The sequence below is a fragment of the Humulus lupulus genome, chromosome 8 (genome assembly GCF_963169125.1).
Source record: "Humulus lupulus chromosome 8, drHumLupu1.1, whole genome shotgun sequence".
Lineage (NCBI taxonomy): Eukaryota > Viridiplantae > Streptophyta > Magnoliopsida > Rosales > Cannabaceae > Humulus > Humulus lupulus.
In genome coordinates, this window is record NC_084800.1 from 53,247,882 (window position 1) to 53,265,066 (window position 17,185).

Below are 17,185 nucleotides of genomic sequence, written 5' to 3' on the forward strand. Positions count from 1 at the left end.
GAGGTTGCCATCGATTTTGTGGTACTAGAAGTCACTTTTGGTGCTCTTGCCGGCACCTTTGCCGTTGATGCTTCTTTTCATTTTGGTTTTCTTGCTTCTCCTTCTCATTTTCTTAGCTTTGTTTCGTGTAGCCTAGCTACCTAGTGTTGTTGACACTCCACTTTGATTTTTATGAACCTGTATATTCTCATCGCATTTCTTGTACACACGCACTACTAGAAATATAGGCTTTTACTTCGTTTTTTACACATAGAATATAAAAAAACTGAAGTAAAAGCCTTTCAATGGGTTTTTACTTCGCTTTTGGGAATGGTAGTACATAAAAAAAAAGGCTATTACTTCGGTTTCTTAAAAAAACAAAGTTGAAATAGAAAATAGACAAGGGTCATGTTTGGTTTGCACACTAAATCGGGGCTTTTTACTTCGGTTTTTATGAAAAAACCAAAGTGAAAAGTGGAGCAACCAAACACAGCCCTGAAGGCTTTTACTTCGGTTCTTATATAAGAACCGAAGTAGAAAGGGTACTTTCTACTTCGGTTCTTATATAAAAACCGAAGTAGAAATGGTACTTTCTACTTCGGTTCTTATACAAAAACCGAAGTAGAAAGTACCCTTTCTACTTCGGTTTTTGTATAAGAACCGAAGTAAAAGAGTTTTAATACCCTTAATATATAGCTCCCACGGCTCATTCGTCTCTCTGAAGCAAAAATCTCAAACGCCAAACCCAGAAAACCTCCATTGTTGTCGTACTCCCACGAGGGTTTCACAAAATATACCATTTTTTATGTTTTTTTTTACCATTTGAAACCATTTTTCTTACTTAAAAACAGAAATATTAGTTCCATTTTTATTTTTGAGGAAGAAAATAAAGACTTTGGGTGTGGGTATTTTTAGGGTTCGAAAATGGGTATTGTTATTGGACTTTGGCTGGTTTTCTTACATTAAAATAAATTCTTGAGCTTCAAAAAAGGTATGAATCACTAAATCTTTGTTTGTATGATTTTTTTTTTATTTTCTATAATATTTTCAGATTTTTTTCTTATAGATATATTGTGTTTATTATATATAGGTTTTAGAGTTCCTAATATTGATTTAGAGGTTATTTTGAGCATCAAAGAAGGTTTGTTACCTTAAAACTTTGTTTGTGTTGATTTTTTTATATTATTCCGAATTTAATACTTGTTTTTTAGTATATTTGTGTTATATATATTTTTATTTTGTTATTTTATATAATGTTATTAATTATATATATATATATTAGTAAAATTTAAAAATTGTTGTGACTTGCTATTTAAATTTCTAAACATAGTTTCAATAAGTAATGTTGTTGCCAATGTTAGAACTTGAAATGTTTGGATTATTAGTGACATTTGTTTTTTGTTTTCTATAACTAGCTAGCTTGATATGTTGTTTGATGATTATGTAGCTAGTTTAATTAATTATGTAATTGATTTTTATTTATTTTTGTTTAAGCTTTTTAGTAGGGTTGTTGATTTAGTTGCCAATTCGGTATTGATTTTGGGTGACTTCAAGAGTAATATTGGAGGTGAGTAATCTTTAAATTTTATTTATTACTATTTTGCAATATTTATTTATAAAATTAGAGTTAAATCTTGCATGCTTTACTTTAGTGAAGTAGGTTCTGGGAAATTTGTTGTTGACGGTGATATAAGGATGGAATTATGTATGTTGATTTTGTGTTTGTTTGTGTTGAATTTATATATAATTATAAAATTGGGATATGCTACAAAAACAAAGGAAACTCTGCCAATTTTTTATAGATTTTATTAATTGTTTTTCTTTTTCAATTTGCACAATATGTCGATATATTTTGTGTGTTATTTACAGATTTTAAAAATTTTGGAGATGTTAAAATGCAGTTGTTATGCTGCCGAAATTTTGTTAGACTTAGGAAAATTTAATAATTAAACTTCAATTATGTTTGATGTCCTAGAAAAAAGAACTAGGAGTGGAAGATGTAGATGGATATGAAATTTGGATAAGAGCGCGAGAAACGAAGAAGACTCTTGTCAAAGATAATTTGGACAAAAAAATTGAAGAAAGAGATGTAAGTGTTTTAAAGTAAAGTAAGAAATTTTTTTAAGTGTTGTTACAAGTTACTAATTTAATCTATCATTGGTTTGTTTCGTAGAATGAACTAAATGACAAAGTTACTAGTAGTCAAATTGTCGCCAATGATCAGGAGGACATCTTGCCAATCCAACAAGAATAGTTAAGCCGATTGATGACTTAAATTTATTAGTAAGACTATTTTGTTTATACATACCTTTAGTTTTATGTAAATGTATATAAATTTTTTTATGTTATTTTACTTAATTACAATTATGTGAATGTATATATGAATGATTAGGTTATTCTACTTAACAATTATGTGAATGTATAAATATTTAATTTTATAAGAATTTTAATTCTAAGTGTATAAATTTTGTGATTTTTATTTTTGTTATAAATTAAATGAAAATAAACCAATTCCAATGTAAAAATATATATAACTATAAATTCATATAATTAGACTATTTAAAATAATTAGGGCAAAAAAAAAAAAAGAATTGGGTCATTTAAAAATAATTAGAAATAATTATTAAAAAAAATGGGGTGGGGGGGTTTCTTCTTCGGTTATTATGTAAAAACCGAAGTAGAAAGTGGGGTTTCTACTTCGGTTTTTACATAATAACCGAAGTAGAAAGTGGGGATTCTACTTCGGTTATTATCTAAAAACCGAAGTAGAAACCCCACTTTCTACTTCACTTTTTACATAATAACCGAAGTAGAAAGTGCCCAACAAGTAAGCATACCCCACTTTCTACTTCGGTTATTATGTAAAAACCGAAGTAGAATCCCTACTTTTTACTTCGGTTTTTACATAATAACCGAAGTAGAAAGCCTATTTTTCACTTCGGTTTTTAACTACTTTTTACTTCGCTCCGAACTACTGCGGTTGCGAATTTTAGCGAAAACCGAAGTAAATCCAGCTTAAAAACCAAAGTAAAAGCCCTTTTTTCTTGTTGTGACGTATGCATCCATCCTTTCCATTTCTTGTTTTTTCTTTTGTATTCTATTAGTGCATCGATTAGCTTGAATAACTCAATGAAATGAATTGGCTGGCTATGATGCACATGGAAAAATGGCAAATTAAAGCTAAAATGGTGACAACAATAAGGATGCCTATCAATCTCACTACAACATATATTATATATGTGCATTATATGTATATAGACAGTGGGTTAGGTTGCATAAGTTAAATAAGGATGAAATTAACATATAAGTTATTAAGTTGAATGAGCTTACATTTGAGATTGTTGTGAGTTACTTAAGTTGCATTGAGCTTACATTTGAAATTGTTGTGAGTTGCTTTAGGTTGCATTTGATGATGCTTTTGTGGTTGTTTAATGCCCAAACGTGACTTCCACTTAGCGGTAGTCGTAGCATAGATCGGGCGGTCGATTCCACAAGGAGACAAAGAAATAAAGTTAACCGATAAATAAAGTTTAGAGATAAATAATGTGAGGAAAATAGAACAAGTGATATTTTTGTTGTTTTTGAAATTTAAATATTAGAAATAAAGATAGAATAAAGTGTGAAGTAACAATAGGTAACAAGTAGGAAGGATCAAGAGTCACCAATATGCATACTTATTTATTTGGATATTTGATTCACAAAAGTTACACAAATGAGAAGTTCACATCCCAACTATTCATTTGGAAGATTTAACATTGATGCACAAATATATTTTACAAAAATGTATTCAAGTGATTATTATTCTTTACCATGGAAGGATGAGATAAATCTTATGAGAAATCTAAAAATGACATTATACCATTGGCAATAATACAATAAAAGATTGAACATAAAATGTAATGCCCCAAATTTCCTAATAAGGGTTAAGACTTTGATTAGGAGGCCGGGAGGGCCATAATTGATTTATTATGGTATTTAATGATTATATGCATGTTTACGTGAATTATATTATTATATGATGGTAAATGCATGCATATGAGAGTATTTATTATTATAAGGGTATTTTGGTAATTTGGCCGCTATGGGCGTAATTGTGTATTTTGGGTGCATGGTTGTGATTAATTAATTTAGCCACATTATAAGGTGTATTAGTTCGAGCTGTTCGGCATGAGACGATCATGAGATGTAAGTGTTCGGTCTAGTCATAACGGGTTTAAGTTCGGGGCTCGGGGTGAGTCTCGGGGTCATTTTGATGATTAGAGCATTACTGGGAATAAAAGGGTAATGGGATATGATTTATTGGTATTTGAGAATGTTGTGAATAATGGGAATTGGAGAGTGTTAATTATAATTAACGAGATATGCGGGAAATGACGGTTTTACCCTCGGAAGTTTTTAGAGGGATTTAATTGGCCTAGAGGCACTATGGTCTTTTGACCTTAAGGATTTGTATCAGCCTTTGAGTTTTAGAAGGCTGTGGAATGGATAAAAACAGAGCATCATTATCCTCAACCTTCTCCCTCACCCGTACACCATTTCTCCTTCATCTTTCTTTCAATTTTTGAGAGCCATCTTGAGGTATCAAGCTAGGAGATCAAAGGTGGGAGCTTAGGAACTTGATTCAGCCATTAAAGGGGATTGAAAACCAAGCTTGAGGTAAGGAAACTCAGCCATGAAAGTCTTGTTATACTCTGTTTTCTTTTAAATTTCAGCTTGTGATTTCTTTATGATAGTTTGGATTTATGGAGGTTTTGATTGATGTTTAGCTTGGGTTTTGATGAGGGTGAGTTATAGGTGATGTTTAGAGGTTGAATTGAGTGTTTGGAGGAGGTTTGGAGCTGGTTTGAAGGCTTGGTTCCAAGGGAAAACACAGGGGAGGTCGAGCTGGTGCGTGTTGGATTTTTGGCTGGTCTGGGTATTGAGCCGCGGCATGGCTGTGGTGCGCCGCGACCCATGGTGTTTGACAGAGAGGGCCGCCTCTGTTTGAGGGGCGCGTCGCAGCGCAGCTGTGGAGGGCCGCGGCCCTTAGTGGCTTTTTGGCCAGAAATGTGTTTTTAGCTTGGGGATTCAAGCCTTAGGCCTCGGGGTCGAACCTACTACTTGGTTAAGTGTGGATTGAGGTCCCGGAGGCTAGATATTGGTTTGGAAACCTATGTTGATCATTTTTATTGATGATATCCTATATTTGGTTATGACTAGGTGACCGCTAAAGGACTAAAAGTTAATCGTTCCCAAGGGTCGTTCTTTAAATCATTCTAGCTCGAATCTGAGGTAAGGAAACTGCACCCTGTGTATATGTGACATGCATGGCTATTCTTGATGCATGTTGGTTGATTATTAAACGTGACATGCATGGCTATTATTGGTGCATGTTGGATTGTTAAATATAATGCATATGATGCATGAGAAATATGTGATTAGGACATGTTTTATATACTGAGTGTGGTATCGTTCAGAGCTTGAGCCTCTGTGTTCATGCATAGTCCTAATTGTACTAGTACTTGGTAGGTAAGCATGCTGAATACCTTGTTATGGATATTGGATATGTGATACATGTTTGGTGGCATGGCTTACTTGTGTGTGGCACTGACTTATTAGTCAGAATCGGCAATGGTGTTAGATCCATCTGTGAGACTGTGATTTATTAGTCAAGTTCACAATGAGTTGAACACTGGTCGTGTTTTACTGACCTAAGAGTCAGAAATGGCATAGCTTTGTGAATGCCGAGCCAAATGAAGATTAGATCTAATCGATATCAGCATTGAATGACTCATATGGGGTATTAATGCTGGACCGAACAGAAGGTCAATGAAAATTATAAGTGCTTGGCTAGTCTGAGACTAGTTATTCAGAGCCAGGGCATATGGCCCCGGTGACTGTTTGTCACATGGCTAGGGAATGATGTTCCATAGTTACGACTCTAGAGTCGGGAGGAAGGTTATGTTGGTGACTAATCACCATGCACCTATCCTATTAAATCTAGTGAGATGCTCACCTATCTGTTAAGCCCTAGTGATCCTATCGTCACATGGCTAAAGGGTGTTGTTCCCATATTAGTGACTTTTGATATATGTTAAGCCCTGGTGATCCTATCGTCACATGGCTAAAGGGTGCTGTCCCTATATTTGTGACTTTTGTGATAGTCACCTATTTGTTTGGACTGTTGGTCCTGAATAATCATTACAATTACTGTTGATATTATATCATGTTATATTGTGTTTTCTTGCTGGGCTTCGGCTTACGGGTGCTATGTGGTGCAGGTAAAGGCAAAAGGAAGCTGGACCATCCTTGAGTTGGAGAGCTTAGGTGATGACGTGTACATATGCAGCTGCTCGTCCACCACGGCCGAGGTTTAAAGAGGAACTAGGGTTGAACCCTGTTATGCCGCTTAGATCGGCCTGTTGTAAATATCTTTCTGTAATAGACTCTGAAATTATATTTTTGGGATCCCAATGTATATACTAAACGTTCTAGTGAAACATTACATCTTAACCAAAAATTTTAATCCCTAAATCGTTAATCATACTTAGTTCACGATTTTGGCCAAGTAACTCGATTAGCGAGTTTAGCACTGTTTACAAGGCACACCGTAACGGTCATTGGAGTTGGGGCGTTACATAAAACCTAACACAAATATTACTTTTACTATTTATAAAATACATAGAAAGAGCATACCTAATTCTATATAGATTATAGAAAAAGTACATATATATGAGTGAGATGGAGAAAATGATAAAGATATTATCTATATTATTTTCACTAATTTGATAATACATAGAAAGTGCATGAAAAAATCTATATACTATTAGTAAACATAAATATAGATAATAAGATGAAGAAGTAGAGATGAAAGAAAATAAATCACTAAAATATAAAAACTTTAAGTACATGGTGAATAAAAAATATCAAACAAAGTCATAGTGCATATAGGATCATCCTAACCTTCCTAAGAAGGTTAGCCTATTATGCTAGACATTCTCATGAAATTCTAGAGAGAAAATATGAGAAATGAAACTAAAATTTGATAGAGTTTTGCTACCTAAAAATTACATAGAAAATGTGAAATGAGAGTCCCTATTTATAGATGGAGAAAATGACTAAAAAGAAATTAAACAACAAAATGAGGTTTACAAAATAAATCTGAAATATTAATAATAAAATATGATTTTGAAAAATCAAATTTTATTATAAATATTAACCTTGTTATTTTGGTGTATGGTCAAAATACCCTTTTTCAAAAGCACGAAAAAAGATGAGCTTTAAAGCTCAAAATGACAATTTTGCGAGGCCCAAGATGCATAAAAGGTTGGGCCAAATATGGCTGGTGGCAGCTGGGCCGTTGACCAATCCCAGCCAATCAGAGGAGGCCACGTAGGCAGGTGGAGTGGAAAAATCTGGAGAGATTGGGTTGCTGAAAGTGTTGGGCCGCTGGGTTGAGAGGCTGGCTTTGGGCTGGGCGTGAGAGGATTGAGCTGCTGGGAATGGGCCTCCGTTTGGGGTTTGGGCGTGAGAGGCTACTGGAGACGCATGGGCGTGACTGCTGGAGCTATGCGGTCAAGAAGTTGGGGTGAAGCAGCTACCTGGGACGCGTGGCAAGCGTGGAGTGCGCCAGGTGGTGGAGGCGTGGGCTGCTGGAGAGAGAGGGAAAAGGCTGAGCTTGCTAGGCCGAATTCTGGGCCTATTTTTGGGCTTCAAAAATGCCATTTTTAATTGATTTTCAAATTCATCTCTTTATTTCTTCTTTTCTTTTATTTATGCCAAACTACAATCTTAATTCCTACAAAATAACAATAAATTAAATTATAATCAAATATTTTTATTCATAAAATATATCATATTAATTAAATAAAAATAATAATCAAAACTTAATTTATTTTGACATTTAAGATCAATAAAGTTGCACTTTTCACCTCTAATCAGTTGCATAAAGAAGAAATTTGCAAATGAGATTTTAAAGTTGCACTAGGTTGCATGGGTTTGCATTTGAGATTGCAATGTGTTGAATTAGGTTGTATTGAGCCTACATTTGATGTTACTTTTGGTTGCATGGGTTGCATAAAGATGAAATTTGCAAATGGGTTTTTAAAATTGCATTGGGTTGCATGGGCTTGCATTTGAGATTGAAGTGAGTTGCTTTAGGTTGCATTGGACTTTCATTTGAGGTTGCTTCGGGTTGCATAGTGATGAAATTTGCAAATGAGTTTTTTAAAAGTTGCTTTGTGTTGCATTGGGTTGCTTTAGATTGCATGAAGTTGCATTGGACTTGCATTTGAAATTGCAATGAGTTGTTTGTGGTTGCATAGACTTGCCTTTGAGCTTGTAGTGGGTTTGTTTGGGGTTGCATTGGGTGTGAGGAGCTTGCATTTAAGGTTGCAGAAGATTGCATGATGAGTTGCATAAGGATGATTAAGTTGCACAATGAATTTGCTTAAGCTAATTTAGTTGCATTTGAGGCCGCGTTAGATGCATGAGCTTGCATTTAAGGTTGTATATTGTAATTTTCATTTGAAATTACATTGAGTTGCATACAAATGATTAAGTTGCATAACGAGATTGCTATAGATTCTTAAGAATATGATTAAAATGCATTTGGAGTTGCATTGAGTTGCATAAAAATGATTAAGTTGTATAAAGGGGTTGATATTTCTAAGTATAATTTTGGTCAAGGGAAAGACTAATATACTCTCTTTGTACTTATTTAATAATTGATATTCAAAATAAAATCAAATATTATTAATTATTATTTATTTGAACATATATAAGCCTATCAACATATATGCATGCATGGAAAATGGTCAATGTAGATGCCCAAAGAAAAGTTAAATTGTGTTCACCTAAATTCATGTAGTGATGTTATATATATATATATATATATATATGAGAATTCTCCTATAGGGGTTTCACTTTAAGCCCTACTGGTAGGGTTCTCAGTGTTTACAACCCGTGAACAGATTTCGGCGCGATTTTTTTTTACGACCGTGTATATTGTAGTTATTTAGAGCATCCTGCAAATTTTTAGAAAATTCTGAATAGTTTACAGTACTAAAAACTAGGTTTAAACATGTTGTTGCACGAGTGACTAATTTTTTTTATGCGCGTGGAAAACAACATGTTTGAACCTAATTTTCGGTACTGTAAACTATTTAGAATTTTCTGAAAATTTGTAGGATGCTGTAAATAGCTACAATATACACGGTCATAAAAAAATTCGCGCCAAAAACTGTTCACGGATTGAGAAACACTGAAAGCCCTACCGATAGGGCTTAAAGTGAAGTCCCTATAGAAAAATTGTCATATATATATTATATGGCTACATATATGCTTCAGCAGATCTTGAAAGTTGCTATCTCTTGGAGATATCACTTCAAGTTCATGCACATATTTAGTTAGTGACTATACAACTAAATTTTGATTTTCGTTTTGAGGACAAGTGGATATATATTTCATATATATTTTTTAATTTCCATAAGCATTAATATACTAGTTGTTAATTCCTAACTAGATGGTCTGATTTATTTGTGTACTCCATGCGATGCAAAATCGATGGTGTTTCGATGCTTTTGTGATGCAGTCATGAAAACTTATTTTTTGGTCAAAACGATGATTTTTCAATGCAAAATCGATAGTGTTTTGATGTTTTTACGATGCAATCATGAAAACTTGATTTTTTGGCCAAAACGATGCAATTTCGATGCTCTGCACTGAAATTTGACAAAAACTTTGGAAGTTCATATTTTTTCACTCAAATGTCCGTTTTAGATGATTTTTTTTTAATTTTAGTATTTTTTCGAGATCTAAAAAATTAGAATGAAAGAAAGAGTGAGAGAGTTAGAGAATGAGAGATTTTAGAGAGATAGAATTCAAACTGAGAGAGAGAAAATGAGTATTTGAATGTTAAAGATATTTTTGTAAAAAAATAAATTGAAATTGTCATATATTTGGGATACTAACGTACGTTTACATATTAAAAAATTTAAGTAAATAAAATTTCCTTTTAAATCGCATCTGACCTGAGTTGCCTATATATTAGCTTGGAGTTTCATTATAAGAGCAACTACAATAGGGTAGCTCATTTTGTAGCTCTTTGACTAATATCTGACAAGCAACGTGACTTGCTTTTTTTAAAGCATTGGAGAGCCTTATTGTTTAAGCACCGTTGCCTCTGTCAGGCAACGGTGCTTTCTCCTTTTTTTTTTTTGATTGTACACATATAAATATATATATATAACTTTTAATTAGAGGTGAACATTTGACCCGAAAAACCCACAAAACCCGCAAACCCACCCGACCCGCATCCCGGAAACCCGTTTTTTGGGAAAACCCATCGGATTCGGGTTAAATTCGACTCGAACCCGACAAAAGTCGGGTTGGGTTTGGGTTTGAAGTTTGTTAAAACTCGAGTTCGGGTTCAAACCCGAAATCCGAAAAATGGTATTTTTACAAAATTTGGCTTTTCGGCCCAAAACACAACTGGCCCAGTCCAACCCAAAATTCGAAAAAAAAAATTGGCCTTTTTGAAAAAAAAAATGTAAAAAAAAATTGTAGTTTTGCAAAATTTGGCTTTTTCAGCACAAAACACAAATGGCCCAGCCCAACCCGAATCAAACCCGAACCCGAATAAAACCCGAAACCCAAAAATTTTGGATCGGTTTCGGTACCATTTTTCTCAACCCGAAACTCGTAAAACCCGAAGATGAACCCGAAACCCGAAAATCCGACCCGTGTGCACCCCTACCTTTAATTTATTACCGTTTTGTGAAGACCCTTTTTTTTTATAACCATTTGTCACACAATTTTTTATTATTATTTTTTCTATAAATACTCATTTATTTCATTCAATTTTCACACCATTGCATACACTCTTATTCCAAATTATCAATATCACAAAATTTATTTTCTTACCAATGGATTTCCAAAATTCTCAAAATTCTCCAAATACCAACTCCCAAAATCTAAATTTTCAATATTCTCAAGTTTTTCAAAATTCATCATTTTCTCCACATACCAATCCCCAAAATCCAAAATTTCAATATTCTCATTTCAATCAAAATTTTCAAAACACTCCATCTACTAATCCTCAAAATTCAAATTCTCAATATTCTCAATTTAACCAAAGTTTTCCAAATTCTCAAAATTATCCCATGTCCTCTTACTCTTACCAAAATTTTGGCTCTTTTGAGACACCCCAACAAACTCCATTCTTCACACCAACAAATTCACTACTATATGCCTTCCCTACACCAACCCGAAATTGTTTCAAGAAATTACAAGCCAAGTATGGAAAAGTCTAGTATTGATTTAAATCGTGAAACATCATCGACATCTGTCTCTGAAACTCAACCTAAACATGGTGTTGAAGGGTTGGAAAATGTAGTTATACACAATGAAGATGAATCAAGGCATAAATGTAAAGTCAAATGGAGCAAGGAAGCCATTATACTTCTGATAAGTGGATGGCTTAATACATCTAAGGATGCCATTGTGGGGAATGACCAAAATTCTACACATTTCTGGGCTCATATCGCAGAATACTACAACACCAACAAAAAAGGCGAGCAAGCAAGAACTGGAAGGCAATGCAAAGATCATTGGAACAAGATGAATCAAAAGGTGGCGCATTTCAATGGATGTTATAAATGAGTACAACAAGCACATCACAGTGGTTGGTATGATGAGCAAATTCTTGAGAATGCACATAAATTGTACAAATATGAAAATAACAACTCAAATTTTCTGCTTGTGGATTGTTGGAGATTGCTAAAGGATAAGCTGAAATGGAATACAGTGTACTAACCAAAAGGTGGTAAGAGAAGAAAGGTGTTAGAATCAGGGATATTTACTTCTTCTTCCAATGCAGATATCAGTGATGATGAAGAACGTGAAGTGTGCCCTACTGGCCAAAAGGCAGCAAAGAGAAAAGGGAAGGAAAAAAAATATACACACATACTACATTTATAGAGATTAGTGAACGTAAAGTATCTGCATTGGAGAAATTGGTGGCGATAAAGGAGAAAGAGGCTGAAGATAATAGGATGACAAAATACATGGATTATCTCATCATGGACACGTCGTATATGACTCTTGAACAAAAGAAAGATCATGAAAACTTGTGTACTTATATTAAGAATAATATCATGAAGTTGTAATTGCAATGTATTTTTATCAACCGCATTATTATGTATTTTATTTTATTTAAGTAAATTATCATTTGTTTTAACGGCTACATATATATGTCACAATGTCTATAAATACCAAATTTCAATCTTCCTTTTACTCAACTCTCCATTCAATCCTTCATTTTACTCTCTCATTCATCTTTCATTCCCAAATATCATATACTCTAAGTTTGACAATGGATTCGCCAAATTCTCCGAATCCATACGACAATATGAGTCTAGAGGATATCATAATTGCAGAGTGTACTGACGATCATGATGATCAATATTTCAAAGCGCTCGTGGATGGGGGTAGCTCAACAAGACAAGGAAGAAAGAGAGCCCACATTGATAGGGGTCATGTAGAAGAACACCAACGTTTGTTCGATGACTACTTTTATGATGAACCGGTGTATACAAAATATCAATTTTGAAGAAGATTTAGGATGCGTAGACACGTATTCCTATGCATAGTGCAAGCTCTAGAAAATCATTCGAAGTATTTCCATATAAGGTTTGATGCAGTTGGTAGAAATGGGCTTTCGCCATTACAGAAGTGCACCGTTGCTATGCGAATGTTGGCATGTGGAGCGCCTGCCGATTATGTTGATGAGTATGTTCGAATTGGTGAAACCACTGCTATTGAATGCCTAGTCAATTTTGTTCGGGGAGTGAATGATATTTTTGGGACCGAATATTTAAGACGGCCCAATGCTGGGGACATTCGTCGCTTACTTCAAATGGGGGAGGTGCGTGGTTTTCTAGTCATGTTGGGAAGCATTGATTATATGTACTGGGAATGGGAAAATTGCCCAGTTGCATGGAAAGGCCAAGTCACGCGAGGTGATCACGACAGACAAACAATCATGCTTGAAGTAGTTGCGTCACAAGATCTTTGGATATGGCATGCATTTTTTGGTGTTCCAGGATCCAATAATGATCTCTACGTGTTAAATCATTCTCCATTATTCACTGATATCTTACAAGGGCAAGCTCCGAGAGTTGAGTTGACGATAAATGACACACGATACAACAAGGGGTACTATCTAGCAGATGGTATCTATCCAGAGTGGGGTACATTTGTTAAAACTATCCCACTGCCTCAAGGAGGGAAAATAAAATTATTTGCCCGATGCCAAGAAGCAATACGCAAAGATGTTGAGCGAGCATTCAGAGTACTTCAATCTCGTTTTGCTATTGTACGAGGACCAACACGTTTTTGGCAAAAAGATGTTCTCAAAGATATTATGTATGCATGCATCATATTGCACAACATTATTGTCGAGGACGAAAAAGATGCATATGAGAGTTTTTTTTATTTTAATTATGATGACGGCCCCGCGGACACCCCAATGGTTGAAGTATTTCATGGACCTATTTCTGATTTCCCGACAATGCTTCAAAGAAATACTGAAATTCGTGATAGAAGCATTCATTGCAATCTTCAGGCGGACTTGGTAGAGCACATATGGTCAAAATTTGGAAATAATTTTAATTAGCATTTTTAATGATGTTAGATTGATTAATTATGATCATGTCATTTTATAAGCTCCTTTAAATTTCGTCTAATTTAAATTTTATGTAATATTTATTTATATTAATGTATGGATTTAAAAAATTTAGTGTGATAATCTTTATAATTATAAAATAATATATTAAATAATAATGTGTGAGATCATAGTTGACAATTTTTATGGTGACTTAGTATTAAAGCATTTTTATATAAAAAGTTGTCAAAAGTGATGTGGATAACTATATGTAAATTTTTTTTTCAAAACAAAAAAAAAGTTAAAATCGTCAAATATTAATGTTAAATTTAAATTAAAAATATACAATATTAGTTCCATTTAAATTAGGGGAATAAGGATTCTTGTTCAAATTAAGATTATACAATCAAATTTTTATTTTTTCCTTCTCCTATTATTTTGCACAAGAAGACGCTCTTTCTTCGCTCCTATTTTATTGCAGAAGAATACATGTAAGTGCCATTTTTTTTTTTGAAAAAAAAATCACATATAGTTATGTTATGTTGGTAATGAATTATGATCAAATTTTAACTTTTATAAAGAAATGCTAAATATTTTATTTCCTTTAACGTTGAGAACAATAATGTTAATGTGATTTTCTATTTTATTTTTATTTCCGAAAATAATTTTTTTTTTTAAATTGTCGTTTAACTTAACTGATTACCAAAAAAATTAGACTTTTAATTAATTGAAATTAAATTTTAATAAGAATTTTTAACAAATATCACCAAAAATAAGACTTTTAATTATTTGATATTAAATTTTAATAAAGATTTTCAACCAATTTTATATTAAACAGATGGATATTGTTATTAAATTTGAATTGAGATTTTTTTTTAAATAAAGTGATATTAATATTATTATTTTTCTTGGAGAGAGAATTTAGTATTAATTAAGGAGAGAGAATTGAAATGTCTGTTAATTTATTTTAATTTTGTCAAATAATTTTATTAATAGTTAATTAAATTGGATATTTTTTCCCTCTAATTCAGCTAGTCTTGCACAATATCACCTGTATTTCAAATCCTGAAACTTGTTGGCCATGTTGGCCATGTGATCTTTGCTATATATTATATATATTGATTATTGAGTTGGATCAGCGTTATACTACTTTCACTCACAATAACTCCACCTGATGTCATAAATATATATTTTTTATATAGTATTATCAAAAATATATATTTTTTATATAGTATTATCAAAAATATATATTTATATACTCAATTGCAGTATATGTTCATATATCAGAGCAATTTTTATTATGCGAGCTATTGCTCTTTCTGAATATGGATTACCAGAAGAAGCTAAGCAACGATCATATTCAACTTCACATAGCAGTATTCCCATGGCTAGCTCAAGCCCACCTTATTCCATTTCTCCGAGTCTCCAACTTCTTAGCTCAAAAGGGTCACCGTATTTCCTTCATTTCCACCCCAAAAAACCTCCGTCGTATCCCAAATAATTTAATTCCCTCAAATCTTTCCCATCTCATAACCTTAGTTGAGCTGCCTTTGCCACCTGTGGACGGCTTACCTGATGGGGCTGAGTCAACCGCCGACTTACCCATTCACAAAGTCCCTTTCCTCAAGAAAGCCTTCGACGGGCTCCAACCCGGCTTGACTCAGTTTCTGGAAGGCCAAGTCATCAACTGGATCGTGCACGACTTCGCTTGTTACTGGCTACCCCGAGTTGCGAGTCGACTCGGGATCAAGTTGGCTTACTTTTCCATAGTAAACGCCTCAACGATGTCGTTTATGGGACCACCGTCGGAACTGGTGAGTGGTTGCCGCAGCCGGCCGGAGGACTTCACGGTGGTCCCTAAGTGGTGGAAGGAAATGCCTTACGAGGTCACTTATAAGTTGCATGAGATGGAGTGTCACTGGGATTGCATGGACTCCGATGTGTCGGATTTTCAGCGGTTAAAGGAGGTGGTTCAGGGCTGCCATCTCCTAGTCACCCGGACTTGCCCCGAGTTCGAACCTGAATCGCTGAGTCTTCTGAAGACTCTCTACAAGAAACCGGTTCTTCCGATTGGGCTGTTGCCACCGTCTGAACCTCGAGAAGATGGAGACGAGAGATGGGAAGTTCTGAAACAGTGGCTAAATCGCAAAAAAGATAACTCGGTGGTTTATATTGCACTTGGTTCGGAGTTAAGTCTGGGTCAAGAATCAATGCACGAGTTAGCGAGTGGGATAGAAAAATCTGGGTTGCCGTTTATTTGGGTGATTAACGATCGCCCGATGGTAGAAGGAAGATTGGGTTCGGATATAATTCCATCTGGTTTTGAAACCCGGGTGTCGGATCGTGGTTTGGTATGGAGGGGTTGGGCGCCCCAACTGAGGATCTTGGCTTACCCTTCGATTGGCGGGTTCTTGACTCATTGCGGTTGGAGCTCAGTGATCGAGGGACTCGGGTTCGGACGGGCGTTGATTCTGTTTCCCGGTGGAAACTCAGATATCGGGTTGGTTGCGAGGCAGCTGCACAACAGGGGAATTGGGTTGGAAATTCCCCGAGATGATAGAAACGGGTCGTTTACTAGTGACTCGGTGGCTGAGACGATTAGGCGAGTCATGGTGGACAAGGATGGAGAAGAGCTCAGAGCACAGGCACGTGGCATGAGCGATATCTTCGGCAATGTGGAAATGCAGAACAAGCACTTGAACGAGTTTGCTGAGTTTCTTGTCAGGGGGACTTCAAGTGAATTGTAAATCTTGTCAAGTTTGTAATATAGTGGCTTTTTTTTATATTTATTTCCCCATCAATTTTAGGGACTCATATCACCTGTATAATTTTTCTGTCCCAAACCCTGTCTGATTTAAAATTTTATTATTAGTTTATCGGTGTTTTTTTTCCGTTATTTTGTTTTCTTGAGTAAATTATGTCTAAAGTATTTGAATTTACTTCCTCTTTATTTGAACACTGGGCTGTGTCCTTCCATCATCCCTTCTCTCTCATTTGTTTTTTTTTTTTTTTACCGTATCTTTAAGAAAGTTTTTCACAAGAACACAACATGCATTTAATGGTTTAATTTCTTTTTCATCATTATCTATATATATTTTTCATATGAATAAAAATAATAGTTAAGTTTTACCCTAAATTTCTCTTAGATTTGGTATAACTCATATTTAAATAAAATATAATTTTTTCCAGATCAAAGAAAAAAGACTATAATATTTTTATGGTATAAAATGGTTGAATTAAGGTGTGGTTTAAGGTTTTTTCTTGTTTTTATGATTGACTGCATGGCTATTCCATTGAGTCTTCACTTGAGATTTCCCTCCCTCTCCTGTTTGTCATTTGGAAGTGAGTCACTTTGAGGTATATAATTGTTGGATTTGAATAGTTTTTCTTCTTCAAATTTTTTTAAATGTTAATGTCTGATTTTTATTTAAAAATTACCATAGGTATTAATATAGAGAGACTAATATATAAATAATTGACGAAACAGTGAAGTTAACTCTTTAAGTTTGTATTAAAATTTTAAATGATGTAGCAGATTTTTATTGGGTAGACATAGTTTGGGAC

General features: G+C 34.3%; 3 protein-coding genes across 3 annotated transcripts; all 3 read left to right on the forward strand.

The window, feature by feature from the left end:
• The first annotated feature begins 11,256 nt into the window (after positions 1–11,256).
• LOC133795400 (glutathione S-transferase T3-like) lies at positions 11,257–11,619 on the forward strand. The gene has a single exon (XM_062232850.1). The coding sequence runs from the start codon at positions 11,257–11,259 to the stop codon at positions 11,617–11,619; it is 363 nt and encodes a 120-aa protein (XP_062088834.1).
• A 712-nt stretch (positions 11,620–12,331) lies between these two features.
• LOC133795401 (uncharacterized) lies at positions 12,332–13,633 on the forward strand. Its single transcript, XM_062232851.1, has 2 exons — positions 12,332–12,546; positions 12,649–13,633. Exons 1-2 carry the CDS (start codon positions 12,332–12,334, stop codon positions 13,631–13,633), a joined length of 1,200 nt encoding a protein of 399 aa, XP_062088835.1.
• A 1,241-nt stretch (positions 13,634–14,874) lies between these two features.
• Positions 14,875–16,600, forward strand: LOC133797248 (UDP-glycosyltransferase 91C1-like). The gene has a single exon (XM_062235090.1). The coding sequence runs from the start codon at positions 14,947–14,949 to the stop codon at positions 16,366–16,368; it is 1,422 nt and encodes a 473-aa protein (XP_062091074.1). The 5' UTR covers positions 14,875–14,946; the 3' UTR covers positions 16,369–16,600.
• The last annotated feature ends 585 nt before the right edge of the window (positions 16,601–17,185 follow it).